General features: G+C 32.3%; 2 protein-coding genes across 4 annotated transcripts in view; both read left to right on the forward strand.

Moving 5' to 3' along the window:
* Positions 1-14747, forward strand: part of Nop60B (dyskerin pseudouridine synthase 1 Nop60B) — a 581533-nt gene that overhangs the window by 87132 nt on the left and 479654 nt on the right. The gene's annotated exons all lie outside the window — the stretch shown is intronic.
* LOC145317787 (uncharacterized) lies at positions 9474-13692 on the forward strand. Its single transcript, XM_080159056.1, has 2 exons — positions 9474-10998; positions 11165-13692. The coding sequence occupies exon 2, from the start codon at positions 11839-11841 to the stop codon at positions 12322-12324; it is 486 nt and encodes a 161-aa protein (XP_080015182.1). The 5' UTR covers positions 9474-10998; positions 11165-11838; the 3' UTR covers positions 12325-13692.

Here is a 14747-nt window from a genome sequence, read left to right on the forward strand (position 1 = left end):
CCGGGAAGGTTTTTAACTATTTTGGGGGAGGGTACCACCACCCTCCCAAGAGAAATCACAAAAAATCAAAAAAATTTTACGTTCTCGATTTTAGAAAGAGAGTTCAACGCTAACATAAACGTCAAACGCAACATAGACATATTTTAGATATAAAAAACATTTAAAGTGCCACTAGAGGCCTCTACGGACGTAGCCGCTAGATTTAATTAAGTTTTAGATCCGTGGACCAAAGTTTTTCGTGTTCAATTGTTTTACTATAGGTTAGGTTAGTTCATATCAGGTACAAAAGGTATCCACGCTGGGTTGAGGTAAAAATGAAAAAGCTACCCACCCCCTCGTACCTCAATTTTATGGCATAAAAAATAAGTTTCAGTTTTGGAGATGGTCTAACATGTCAAAAAAGTAACGTCGGTAAAATTATTATAATAATAGAGCACATACCAGAGGATATATTATTACTTGGATGCTAGACCAGATTTTCTCGAATAAAGTGAAACTCGCAGCGGGTTAATATAACAATACAACCCATCAAATCCTGTTACCCCTTCCGCTCCCCGTTTACTAGATGATTAAACTGACCAACAAATGAGATCCATATCCATAAATTGACGATAGTTTTTCCCCTGTCATGTACCCATGTATATTCTACATCCATTATTACCAAACATCTTATAGGACCATAAGTCATGTTGTATTAACATCTTTTATTACACAGTTACGGATAAAAAACGGGTTTTAAGAGTTTGGACAGTATTTCTTTTTCGCCAAAAATTATCAAACTTGTGTGTCATTTATTCGTCAGTTCGTTCATCCAGTAGGAGGGAAGGGGATGGAGTAAACGGGAGTTATTTAAGCCAGCTACAAGTTTTACTTTATAAGAGTACATGATAATCTGGTGTAAGATCCACGTAATAATAAATCTATTATTATATCGAACTCGACATAAACAAATAAAATGTAATGTCAACACAAATCTTTTTTTAAGTTTTGACAGGGAAGTCTATAGAAGTAGAGCAGTGGCGTGCGGCAGAGGGGTGTCAACACCCCTCTTCATATAGAAATTGTGGAGGGCTGTCCTTCCCTTTTTTCACCCCTTAATGGATTCACACTCTGGTAAATCTCTATGCACGCAAATCAGTGGCATGCACAGAGATTTGTCAGTGTGTGTTATTCTTGTGGGGGTAGATAAAGATGAAGATATATTCATGTAGTATGATATGTACCATATCCCTAACTGTTACACTTTTAATATCAAAAGAAACCAGGCTTGAAAAATTGTTTTGGAGTGAAGCTGCTATAAAATTACAATCTTATTTTTTTACCTTTTCTATTAGTAGCTGTATAATATTTCTACAATCTGCCCAGAGGGAGGAAAATGGGACATTGGACTGTAAATTTAACTGGTCACCAAAGTGGTTTTGATTGGTAGGTTCAATTCTCAGTGTCGGGTTTATTCAACCAATAGTTATGATCATTGGGTATGTATACAATATCCCAGTTGTTATTTAATTTCCTAACGTTCTTTTACTATGTTCAATGAAATTTAAAGGTAAATAATTATATTTTCAATTCAATTGTCAAAAAGCTTGACTATTATTATACATGAGTGTCCTTGGTGAGCTAAAGTAACACCACATAAGAAGTATGCCTGTTGACTTAAAAGGTTAAACATTGAAAGTAAGATGCACAGGACTAAAGGACTAGTATTTTCAAATATCTGAAAAACTTTTGATAAGCATGGAACAGTATGTTTGTATAGGTTTTTTAGGGGGTTATAGGTAAACAGAGGCCTCTAGGTGTACTTGAAGTGGTGTGGGGTTTAAGAAGACAATAGTTATAAACCTTTCCTCGACTTTTACATTGTAAAAAAGAACCATATCGGTTAAGCGGGTAGCGAGATCATTCGATGGAGACACAGAGATTCTGATACTTTTAAATAAGGATGTCGTCAATTATCAATTATTTTATAAACAAACAGACATACATACATCTAGTTATATGATCATATTACGTATCCCATAATTCCCTGTGTATTTATATCAGATGGTTGACGAATTATTTTGCAAGTAGTTTTTGCTCTGCAAATTTGAGCTTCTGCGATACGTTTTAAGATTGTCAAGCACGTCTTTTACACAAAAGTACAACATATAAGTACAATACTTTTCTAAAAAGTACAACTTGTATCATTGATAAACAAAACTATAACTGTTGAAAAAGTTTGACACCATTTCTTGGTACTAACCGAACTAACCTAACCTACCTTTAAGAAAAGTTTATTACAAATTTCCCAGTACCAATATAAAGCTTACCTCAATGGACGGACAGACGGACATTATACTTCTACAATACTTTACTATTTTGTACACAATATGCCCTTGCAAAATATATGTAAAAAGGTCAAAATTTTAAATGTAGAATTAGAAATAATTACAGTTCCAGAACTAATTTCTTTATTTCTCTCATTATCAAACTGTTGCCATTCAAAAGGACAGTATATTTGTAAATTATTTCAATATATGTTCTTATAAAAAAAAACAGTTTATTTGTGAATAAAACAGAATTTTTATTGTTTAACAATTGTTTAGATTTATCAAAGACAATGAACTATAAACTAATGTGCATTTCCAATGATCGTAAACAAAATTACCCCTTTTATAGATCAACATCATTGGTTTAAAAGTTTAAACCAATCAATCACAATTTTATAAAAGTTTTAGTGCCAAAAAATTTAGTGTAATTCTCATTCCAATGTCTCCCTCCCTCCTTGATTATCTATTGAAAGACAAACACACACACACACACACACACACACACTTATAGACGCTGGTGCACAAGGGAAACGCAACAAAGGGTACTTAAAGAGATGCTACGCTTCTAGATATTTAACTTGGACAATCTTTTTAATTGTGGCTACTCGTTTTTAATTTCTATGCAAATTTTTTCTTTTTAAATTTGCATGAGAATTTACTAGGTAAAAGGATAGTTAAAAATAGTAAGAAATATAATTGAACTATGTCATGTTAGAGATATTCAAAAAGAACTACTATATAATTTTGTTTATTTAAGAGATACTATCATTATTAGCGCAGCGTTATTTGACTTTTTTCTTAAAACTAAACATTAAAGTAAATTTACTTATCCATTTAAATTTTGCATATATTGAAGCACAAAAAAATGTAAAATGTTTTTAAAAGTTAATTTTATTTGCAAATTAAACAAATAAAGTTTTTTTAGCAATGTGTATTTTGCAGATGTCATTGAGTATAAAAAGATACTTTTTTGAATTTGAAAGGTCTCTTTTAAATTGTAGCGTAATCAGAGCCAGACGGTTGTGAGGTTTTAATTTTCACAAAAAGAGTTAAACATCTAAGCACTTCAATATATAAGTAACGGCTTTGCCCATTGGCCCTTATTGGAGGGATTATATGCTAAACCACACTATTTTTTGGATGGGGGGGGGGGGGCATTTTTTCTTTCTCCAAGAGAAAGGGGTGTCATACCCGCCCTTCCAATTACCTAAAATATACTTTTCTAAAACACAAGTATATAGGTTAGTGTAATACTAATAACAATAAAAAGCAAAGAACTATTTTTTTAAACTTTATAAAGAAAGGAAACATGGAAACTAAGCAAATGTTGTTATCATTACACTTTATCTTTCATAGACCTATCCATTCTCCCTGTAAATACATACACACTTTGATAAGATTTTCAAATCTGTTTGTTTTGATAAAAATCACGAAAATTTAATAGATTTTTCCAGAAATTGACTTAATAATTTGATTTATATAATAATATTACAAAGATAAGCTGTTCTAAATACGATTATAAATGTTCTTGAATGAATTTTCTTTATTTTGGTATATAATGGCAGGAACTCATTGATTGCACGACATTTGTTTAAATAACATTATCTTGCTTTTACCATCATGTATCACGCGCCCGACCTATTATGAAGTAAGTACTTGTTTCTTCATTTGAATCGATATTAAACCATTAAAGTTACATTAAAAACTTACTATTCTACCTTTTCGAGTAGCTTTGCTCCTAAAATTAATACTTGAAATCCTTTGAGGTTATGATATATTTGTTTTGTCTGAAGTCTCTAAAAAATCTGGTCCGAATTAGGTGTGAATCTTTAAAAACGTCTTTGGTAGGTTTAGGATATTTTTCTTACCTTAAACACTCTCCTTAGAGGCTAGGGGCAAAGCAGCTAGTCAAAGGGTGTGCAAAAAAAATGCGGACTTTTTAAAAATTGAAATTGCGCGGCTTGTGTTAATAGTAGAAAAATGTTATGCATATCGTTAGAACCGCTAAGAAGTCTATTTATTAGAAATATAAGAACGATTCTTCTGCTACGTATAGTTTAGGAGCTATATGTTAAAATGTCCCAACTAACTTAAAATTTGACTTGCGAGTAAATTTTGGGACATTTTACCCCCTAGCTCCTAGATTATTTGTAGCACAGGAACCGTTTTTATATTTCCAAAAAATACAGTTCATAGCGGTTCTAACGATATGCATAACATTTTTCTACTATTTCTACACAAGCCGCGCAATTTCAATTTTAAAAAGTCCGCATTTTTTTGCACACCCTTTAATATTTAAGTAATAATATACCTCAATTATTGGTCTTTTACTGATTTAAAGCAATTATTATTATTATAGCTACCCCAAATATGATTTCAATTGTTAACCCCTAAACTAGGACTTCGCTACAAGAATTAAGTCTCAAATAAATTAATTTCAGCTTTTTCTAGCCGCCTTTGAGGTTATTAATGTTAAAGTAAAGATTATACCTTCTTATTTTTACTTACTCAAAAAGATTTTATAGTGATATTTTTTCTGCAGGGACATGGGGATAAGTTCCTTTGAAAATTCATGTTTTCTGCTATGTGAGACTTCTAGAATGTCTGTTATATTAGAAAATTTGCTTTTTCAAGGAAGATTTTCTATTTTCTTACAAAGTTTATTAAAATAGTAAACGCTTTTTTACTTTTAATTTGGTGGGGGGGGGGGGGTATCTTTTTGCAGGGGGTTTATTCTTTGTTTGGTTGAACACACTCCTCCAAAATAGAATAAAAATCTGTCTTGAACCTTTATCAAGCATCTCTAAAAAGTAGAACCTAATCGATCTAGCAGGATGCTGTGAGTATTGGTTTAAAAAATATGACGTAACAAAAAAAATTAGCCAATGAGAGGCCGTTATTGACCAATGGCGGCATGCGTAGTGGACTCTCATTGGCTAATTTTTTTTGTTACGTCATATTTTTTAAATTTATACTCACAGCATCATCTAGCAGTTTTATTATTACCCTATCCTCTTAATTTTAAACACAAAATCTAAATAAAAACCGAAATTACCCCTCCCTTAATGCCTGCATAAGTGTGATGTATAGTCCCTTTCTTCCTGACTTGAGAGCAATGTATGTATTTTGTATATTAGCTTTTAGTTCTTGTGTCAACCGTTTCGGAGCAAGTCATTGCTCTGCAACTCGGCACGAACATAAAAGTGAATACTTGCTATTATAATTAATATTATTATTGTATGTTTAACTTGTCTTGAATTAATACACTTTATTAGAATATTTAGCTGTTTATTCTTACTATTGCTACACGTCATTTTGGCGCAGTCGGTAGGATGAATCTATAGCTCAGATTTTCTTTTAATTGTATTATTTCTTTGCTTTATTTTTGTTCAGGAAATTTTTGGACGCGATGAAGGTGGACATTGCTTATTACAGGAAGTTGTCTCCGGTGGAGAAAAAGGAGTATATGCTCGAGTTGCTGGCCTCGATGCAGGGTGATATTCAGTCCTTTAGGGATAAGCTGGATAACCTGATTAACCGAAGGGCGCCGTTGGAGACGAAGGTTCAGGAAATTAAGGATAATGTTGATACTAACAGTGCTGCGGTTACAGGATTAGCTAACAGTATGGACGATTTTGAAGCTCGAACTGCTAATGAAAAATTTTGTTTCCTTGAACAAGAAAGTTTGGTGGTGTTGCCATCACTTTCTATGGACGATTTCAAAGCTCCAATTGCTAATGAAAAATTTTGTTTCCTTGAACAAGAAAGTTTGGTGGTGTTGCCAAACAGGTTAGGGGGGGGAGAGTGTATAGGTGGAGAGGACCAGGTAACAGTCAAGGAGATGGTGAACCAGGTCGAACCTCTGGAGGAGGAGAGACATGTGATGCTGGACCAGGTCGAATTCCTGGACCAGTTATGCTTGAAGAATGGAGAGATGGTGAACCAGGTCGAACCCCTGGTGAAGGAGAGATATGTGATGGTTAAGAACACCATGTCACCATTCTGTCCATTGAAGGACACCACGACACCATCCTGTCTAGTGAAGGACAACATGTGGGTGGAGGACACCAACATAATGTCCAGGGAAAGATATGTGCCGCCCTGGACATGTACTATGTTGGTGGAGGACACCATGAAAGGGGAAAAGGTGCCGCCCTGGACATTGCAGGACAACATGTGGGTGGAGGACACCAACATAATGTCCAGGGAACGATATGTGCCGCCCTGGACATGTACTATGTTGGTGGAGGACACCATGAAAGGGGAAAAGGTGCCGCCCTGGACATGTATCAGCAGGGAGAGAAGGATAGACATGTGTTGTTAAAAAATACATCCTTTTATAGTTTGTTTTTACAGGGAGACGAGGACAGTTGAGTATTGTTAAAAATTGTTAAAAATGTCTCTCTACAGTTTATTCCATGTCATCCTTTTATAGTTTGTTTTTACAGGGAGACGAGGACAGTTGAGTATTGTTAAAAATTGTTAAAAATGTCTCTTTACAGTTTATTCCTTTCTACAATTTGCAGGGAAGCAAGGAGTACATGTATTGTAAACAAGGACAGACGTATATTGTTAGACATGTATTTCTTTCTATAGCTCATTCAGGACAGACGTGTATTGATTAAACGAGTATTTCTTTCTACAATTTGCAGGGAAGAAGGATTTTCTCTACAGTTTTGGATTGTATCAGCAGGATATACATGTACTACGGCGATTTGACGGCGGTGTGGCGGCGATCGATTTTTGTAGTTTTGCAATTAAGATATCTATAATTGAATAAGTTTTGTATCTGATAGATTTGACGGCTTATAAAAATGTATAGAAGTTGTGCTTCTGGAAGTATTTTTATTGAGGAAATAAAACTCATTATTTGTGGAGCAACTTTTTCTATAATGAACGAAAATTTATCTGCTATTGTTATATCCCTGTATATTACTGATCTTACTCGATTTTTTGGGAATGAACGTCAATTTATTTTCCATTGTTGTATCCATTGCTAATCAATGTAGATCTCTGATATTATTCGAATTAGTGGGATAAATGTTAATTTATCTGCCATTGTGGTGTCCATGCACAAGGTTAGAATTTATAACATATAATTTGGAAAGCGCTGACATTGTTTAAATAATAAGGAGAGAAACGAAGCAACTCTATAAAGTTTGTGATGGAAAATAATTTGATTTATGGTAATTATTTGAATTCTGGAAATATAACATTTTGTTAACTATTGAATACGAGTTTATGAGATTATGTTATTATGAAAATCAAAATATATGCATTTATTTTTTTTTGTTTTGTTACACTGGAATTGGATATTTGGATATATTTATTTTTGTTTCAGACTATGGTGGTGTCTAACAGAGATAAGAATAATAAAAAAAATTGAAGATGGATTAATTTCAACGAAAATATGAATACAATTTTGTAAAATTGTTAATGGAAGAAAATTGATTTTATTAAATGTTAAAATCGTGATTTTATGAAAATTGGATAAAAATTTGAAATTAGATACTTTAAAAGGTATTAGAATTTTGATGAAAGGCTGTAAATTGTTTTAAAAGTTGAGTCAGTTATTATGGTTCTAAGTATTTAATTTTAAAACAATTATATTGCGGTTTATGTATAAATAAGAGTAAAGCTACTCTTAAGTTTATATGTATGGAAACAAAATATTTTGAATATGGTTAAAATGTGCTATGAATAATAACGATTGTACTTGCGTGAAGATAGATATGTGATCTTTGATCTGTGATATATTATTCATAGTACGAAATTTCTATTATAGATAGAACAGAAATTTTGTTTGTTTTGTTTTTGAATTTACGTTGATTTGGATTGATACATACTTGTCATCATGATCAGTAGAATGTGATATTTGATTGGTGGGCGGAATTTTTGTGGATTTAACTAGATTTATTTTAAACAATTAAATGGCGATTTAAGATTGGAATGCATAACTCAGCAAAAATTTTTAATGAAGCAAAAATTGTTATTCAGTATTTGATTATGATGTGAGAAAGAGAGAGAGAGTGAGTGAGAGATATGTGTGTAGAATTGGATTGTACAATGGACATATTATATGTGGATTAATTATGATATGTGTGCAGAATTGAAATGGACATATTATATATATATGAATAAATTATCGGAAATATTTGTATAGTAGGAAATGAATGTTATTGGAAATATTTGTATGGAGAGAAGAGAAAACTTGTTGATGTGTGTACAATGGATATATTATTTATGGATTTAGAGAAAACTTGTTGATGTGTGTACAATGGATATATTATTTATGGATGTTTGTTGAAAATAAAACTTTGTGCAAGTTTTGACAATAGATCTATTATATATAGGATTGTGTAGGGAAGAGATGTCTATTGTGTATATCTATATCCAATGATGGGTGATGCAATATAGATTAATACTAAATGTGTTGTTTAGACTTGGTGGTTAAATGTGCAAGTTTAGTTTGACTTATATATGACTTCTATTGTAATTGAAACGTTTTCGGATATGATGTATAAAAACAAAGATGACAGCATCCGTAAAAACGAAGCAATGGAATGGCAGGACAAATGGACATCAACACTTGTATAGTGTCAAAATTAAATAATCAGAATATACGCGTATAAGTTTCAATGCAAAATTGTAAGCAAATTTGTTTGTAATAAACAAGGAAGACAACATTAATAAAAGCGAAGTATTGAATGGTAGGACAAACGAACATCAACACTTGCATAGTGTCAGAACTGAATAATTTTTGTAAAAAACAAGGAAGACAACATTAACAAAAGCGAAGCATTGAATGGTAGGACAAACGAACATCAACACTTGTATAGTGTCAAAACTGAGAAAATAAGTGTATAAGAGTCGATGTAAAATTGTAAGTAAATTTGTTAAAAAAGAACTGATTGATACAGATTGATGTTTTACTTACATTTTATGAACTTGCTTATAGAGTGGCTTCGCTTGTAAACCGCTTAACACGTAGCACATCTACTTGTCGTTGGGTAGGTGATAGGTTTAAATCTCGGTCTGACACTGAGTCATAACTAACAAAGTTAAAAATGGTTCTCACTGCTACTATATCAGATACTTGAAGTAAATGAAGTAAATAGTTAGAAGTAAATAGTTAGAGTGAGGGAATGCCCTCACAGGCGCAATTCAATACCATGCACAGTTAAAATTTCTCGAAAAAGGTTGTGCATCTCAGAGTGTTGGTTGTCTGAAGGGTGATTGGATGCTTGACACTGTAATCATAAAATATTGTACTTTGTTGTCCCAGAAATCAATATACATCAAAACAATCAGATAAATAGATCATATGAAATTATTGACACCGCAATCATAAAGTATTGTGCTTTGTTGTCCCAGGAATCAATATACACCGAATCAATCGGATAATTAGATCATATAAAATTATTGGATAATTAGATATTTTAACTGTTTCGATTATAATGTTGAATTTTGTTGTTCCCGGAATTAGTATACAATCGGATAATTAGATCATATAGAAATTTGTGGTCAAATCAACATGTTTACAAATGGAAGTACGGACGTCATAGAAATGATTATAGTGTTGCTACGTTTTCTAAATTGTACCTATCTGCTGCAGAAATCACCATGTAAAGTTCGAAATACAAAAAGTAGATAGATGTAAAGTATGGATGGGCGGACCGAATCTAATTATAGAAAAAAAACAAATATATCAATAACACAGGGTGGTGAATCAAAATGGTCGTATGGATGGGCGGACCAAACCTAATTATAGGAGAAGCAATTATATAAATAACACAGGGTGGTGAATCAAATTGCACTCAAACTTGAAATTGAAACATTATGTGTTGCTCAATTTTGGATGAATCAAATTAAAGTGAATAGATGTGGGCGGATTTCAATCTATTTAAAAACTTGGAATATAATGAACGTATTGCGAAAGTTTTGGTGGATCAGAATAAAATGGAAGAATATTGAGGGGCGGATTGAAATCTACTAAAACTTGGAATTATAATGGATGTGTTAAGCTTTTGTTTAAGCTTAAATTTTATTAAGGACACTCGATATAGAATAGTATATATTGCGATTTAGTGATGTTGATTCAGCAAAATTATTTATGAAGCTTAGAATTTCATGAAGCAAAATTGTTATAATGCATTAGATATTTGAGTGGAGCTGTCTCTCTTCATGGAGAAGGGGGGTGGGCAATAATTTGGCAAGGAAAGTTTGCACTGTCTCTCGGAGTTGGTATGCGCAAGATGGGGTGGTGCAGAGAGGTAGCAGCAATGATGAGCAGGAGTTGGGCGTTGTATGCGCAAAAGTTGAGCTGCGCAAGAAAGTGCTCTCAGGTATAGAGAAAAATAGTTAGTTGTGCTTCAACTTTCAAGATTCTAATACATAAAAATAGTTGTGGATGATATAAGTTATTATTCAGATATTTCATTGAATAATTAGGTAAATTTTTTACTGTATTAGACTAATATATTGTATTAAGAATTATTTTTATGTTGCTCGATTATTGACAAACATTTGATTAATATTATATTTCTTAATACATTTTTAAGAAGACATGTTGAAATTTTATTTGTTAAGTGATAACATTTAAGTATGGCATCTAAAATAATTGTATTATGTTTTAGATTGGTCAAAAAGAGGAGTAGTTGTGGTGGTTGAGATACAGTATTACCTGTTGGTGAGTTTTAGTTTGTTAAGATTTTAATGATGTTCAATATTGATATACATTTGATTAATGTTATATATACTAATACATGTTAAAGAAATTATTTTATTTTGTTGAGTGAAAATAAAATATGTATTAAATAAGTTTTGGCATCTAAAATGATTGTATTTTGTTTTAGATCGGCCGCAAGAGAAGTAGTTGGTGGTGACTGAAATTTAGTTTTGAATTTGGCCATTGTTTTGTGTTGACATTGATATTATTTGAGAGTGGAGGCTGGTACATGATACACTTTGATCTGACCGATTATATGTTGAATTAAATGTTGGTGGAGAGAGAGTGGAGGCACATGATACACTTTGCTCTGACCGATTATATGTTGAATTTTATTAAAGGAGCGTTATTTATGATTGTTTAGTGATTGGGTCAGTAATATTGTGAAACATGCTATTGCTGCTGGAGAATCTGTTTATAGATTAGATGTGAAGTCTGTTGAAGTTCAGAATGCTAAACAGGAAGCTAAACAGGATTGTTTAGTGATTGGGTCAGTAATATTGTGAAACATGCTATTGCTGCTGGAGAATCTGTTTATAGATTAGATGTGAAGTCTGTTGAAGTTCAGAATGCTAAACAGGAAGCTAAACAGGAAGCTAAACAGGATGCTAAAACTGCTCTCAATAATGCGGTCAAGAAGCTTGGAGTATCACCAGGAAGGTAGATATCAAGTTCAAGGTTCCTGTATTCTCTGGCAACTATAAGGAGATTTAGTGATCATGAAAAGTACCTGAAGCTAACAACTGAGTGCTTGCACAAAACTCCAAAGGAATCCTGTGCTGGATTGACAACATATTTGGAATGTATGGAGCTGCTGGAGTTTATGGATTTACTAATATTCTGTCTATTGTGCAACAGAATATGTTTCCTCATGATGTACTAGAGCTGATGATGTTACAGATTAAATACTTGCAAACAATGATTGATGAAGCTATCTTTGAGCTTGAATATGATATCTTGCAAACAATGATTGATGAAGCTATTTTTGAGCTTGAATATGATATCTCTATATATGGGAAGACTATTACTGATCTTGGCAAGAAGAGTCTTAAATCAACCAGTAGTGGCAAATCATATGCAACTAATGATAGTACTGGTGATAGTGATGATCATAATCCTACTGAAGCAAGTCAATCTGTTGGTACTGGTGATAGTGATAATCATAATCCTACTGAAGCAAGTCAATCTGTTGATACTGTTGTTGCAACCCTTTCTCAACCTGTTATAAGTACTCCAATCAACAGTCCAACTGCTGCCAAGGAGAAGAAAAGTAATTTAGATTTATAGATTGCTAGATTTATAATAACTGTTGAAAAGTTTTGAAGACTTGGAGGTGTTAAATTTAAGCATTTAAGCAACAGTTGTGGATAATAAGACGTCGGAGAGTAGTTTTGAAGCTTAATTTGAAAATTGAGGATTCGTATGTCAAGGATAATGAAATAACATTGAGTTAAATGAAATATGTTGATATTGTAACATTTTGAACAGATGTGCACAGTGTGCCAGAATAACGTAAATAAATGCACAGTGAGTCAGGTAACTACAAAGAGATGTATTTACAGTTGTCAAAATGAGAAGTATTTAGTTGATAGATAATGATATACAGAGATATACACCATGGGCTAGAAGCTATTGTGAAGTTGTGCAGAATTTTAAAATAGCATGCATTGTATCTTAAATATATTTATGACTGATAAAACGGATATTTGTAAGTTGTTAATACAGTGGGCAGTCAAAGTATAATGCTGGTTGGTGAAATTTTAGCTGTTCTAAAGAAGGCGGGGCTTAAAGATGATGTGGCTGTTGTAGATTTGACTGCCAGGTTGGATATCTTACTTGTCAATAGCTGGTGTTTTTGTCGATAGTTAGTATTGAAAAACGAAATGGATCAGATTTCGAATCAATCTATGGCGAAGGTTTTGGTTGCTTTTGTTCGGCTGCAGTTTTCTCTGTGTTTGTTGTTTCTGTTCATTGTTTTCAACGTTATCATTGGTTGGAGTGTCGACAGTAGCATCATTGTTATAACGAAAATCATTGGCAGTTTCTGTATTTTGAATGACATGTCGATTTTTGGATTCTAACAGAGATGTTAATAGCAGTTATTGTGGTTGTCATTATTAGGCTTAAGTCATGCCTGACTATGCAATAGATATAATCTCCTGGATGATAAATGTGAACAGCAGTTCTGATTTTTGACCTGAGACCTCAAACATTTGGCAGGTTTGGCTACTAGAATGGTTGAGTTAGATGCTCGGTTGGCTAACCTGCAGGATCAGCAACGTATTTTGAATCAGGAAAGGGTGAATTTTGGGAAGTAGCTAGAGTCGATGCTAGAAAGGATTCGATTCCAATTTTTTGAAGAGATTGGAGGCTTCTTGTGGTGGAGGTGAATGGCTGTTGTGTTGTTTGAGAAAATCACAGTTGCTAAGTGGAAACCAGTTTATAACTAAGTTTATAACTAAGCTAAGGTCAACTGGTATGGTTATATCGTTTGTGGTGTTGTAGCATTGGTATGGTTATGTCATTTGTGAGATGATTGATGGATTGATGGATAATGATGGATTGATGGATATGAATGATACTACTATTATCAAGAAAAATTTGGCAAAAGAAAATGAATATTATGATCAATGATTATGAATAATTATAGTTTTATGTGTGTTAATTCATATTTTATTTTATTAAATATTTGTTGAGGCAGTAGTAGTCTCGAAAAGGTTCAAGATTAATGTTTTATATTAATGCTCTATAATGCCATGTTTTAAATCTGATGGTTATATGTTAATCAGTGTTTTTTTTATATCATGCATTTATAATAACTATGTTAATCAATGTTTTGTATGTTAATCAATGCATTATATGTTAATCAATGCATTTTCAGTGATTATATATTAATCAATGTTTTTTTTTAAAAAAAAAATATTAAAAAGAAACAAAAAAAAAAAAAAAAACACATAAAGAAAAAAGGAATATAAAAAAAAAAAAAAAACACAAAAGAGTTCTAAGGAACCAAAATAATAAAAAAAAATGTATATGAAGTGTTTAAAGATCTGGAAATAAAATAAAAAAAAATAAAATAAAAAATATGGCAGGTGTCATACCAGATCAATTATTATCTATTTAATAAGCATTCAATGCTACTTATAATATATATATGTCAATTAACATGTAATAAACATATTGTTATATTCAATCTGAAATATTACAGTTTTGAAATCCATGTTCATGTTAAAGCCAGGGAGAAATGTGATGTATAGTCCCTTTCTTCCTGACTTGAGAGCAATGTATGTATTTTGTATATTAGCTTTTAGTTCTTGTGTCAACCGTTTCGGAGCAAGTCATTGCTCTGCAACTCTGCACGAACATAAAAGTGAATACTTGCTATTATAATTAATATTATTATTGTATGTTTAACTTGTCTTGAATTAATACACTTTATTAGAATATTTAGCTGTTTATTCTTACTATTGCTACACGTCATAAGTATGACACTTTCAAAGTTATTTCTAAAGAATTCAATAACCAATTAAAAACATAACGAAGGAGTTTTTACACAAGGGTTAGAGAAAAATAAGAAACTATTATCAGTACTGCGTGAAAGGAAACGCACTAGCTAGCTATAAGAAAAGTCTGGCCTTAACCATGTCATAACTAAAGACGCAAAAATTTATATCAATATCATACAAGATATAACAATGCAAATTAAGGAC

This window comes from Acartia tonsa, chromosome 4 (genome assembly GCF_053477335.1).
Source record: "Acartia tonsa isolate MP-2025a chromosome 4, ASM5347733v1, whole genome shotgun sequence".
Lineage (NCBI taxonomy): Eukaryota > Metazoa > Arthropoda > Copepoda > Calanoida > Acartiidae > Acartia > Acartia tonsa.

Coding starts and splice junctions, on each gene's coding strand:
- LOC145317787 (XM_080159056.1), top strand. CDS start 11,839: ATGTATGGAGCTGCTGGAGTTTATGGATTTACTAATATTCTGTCTATT.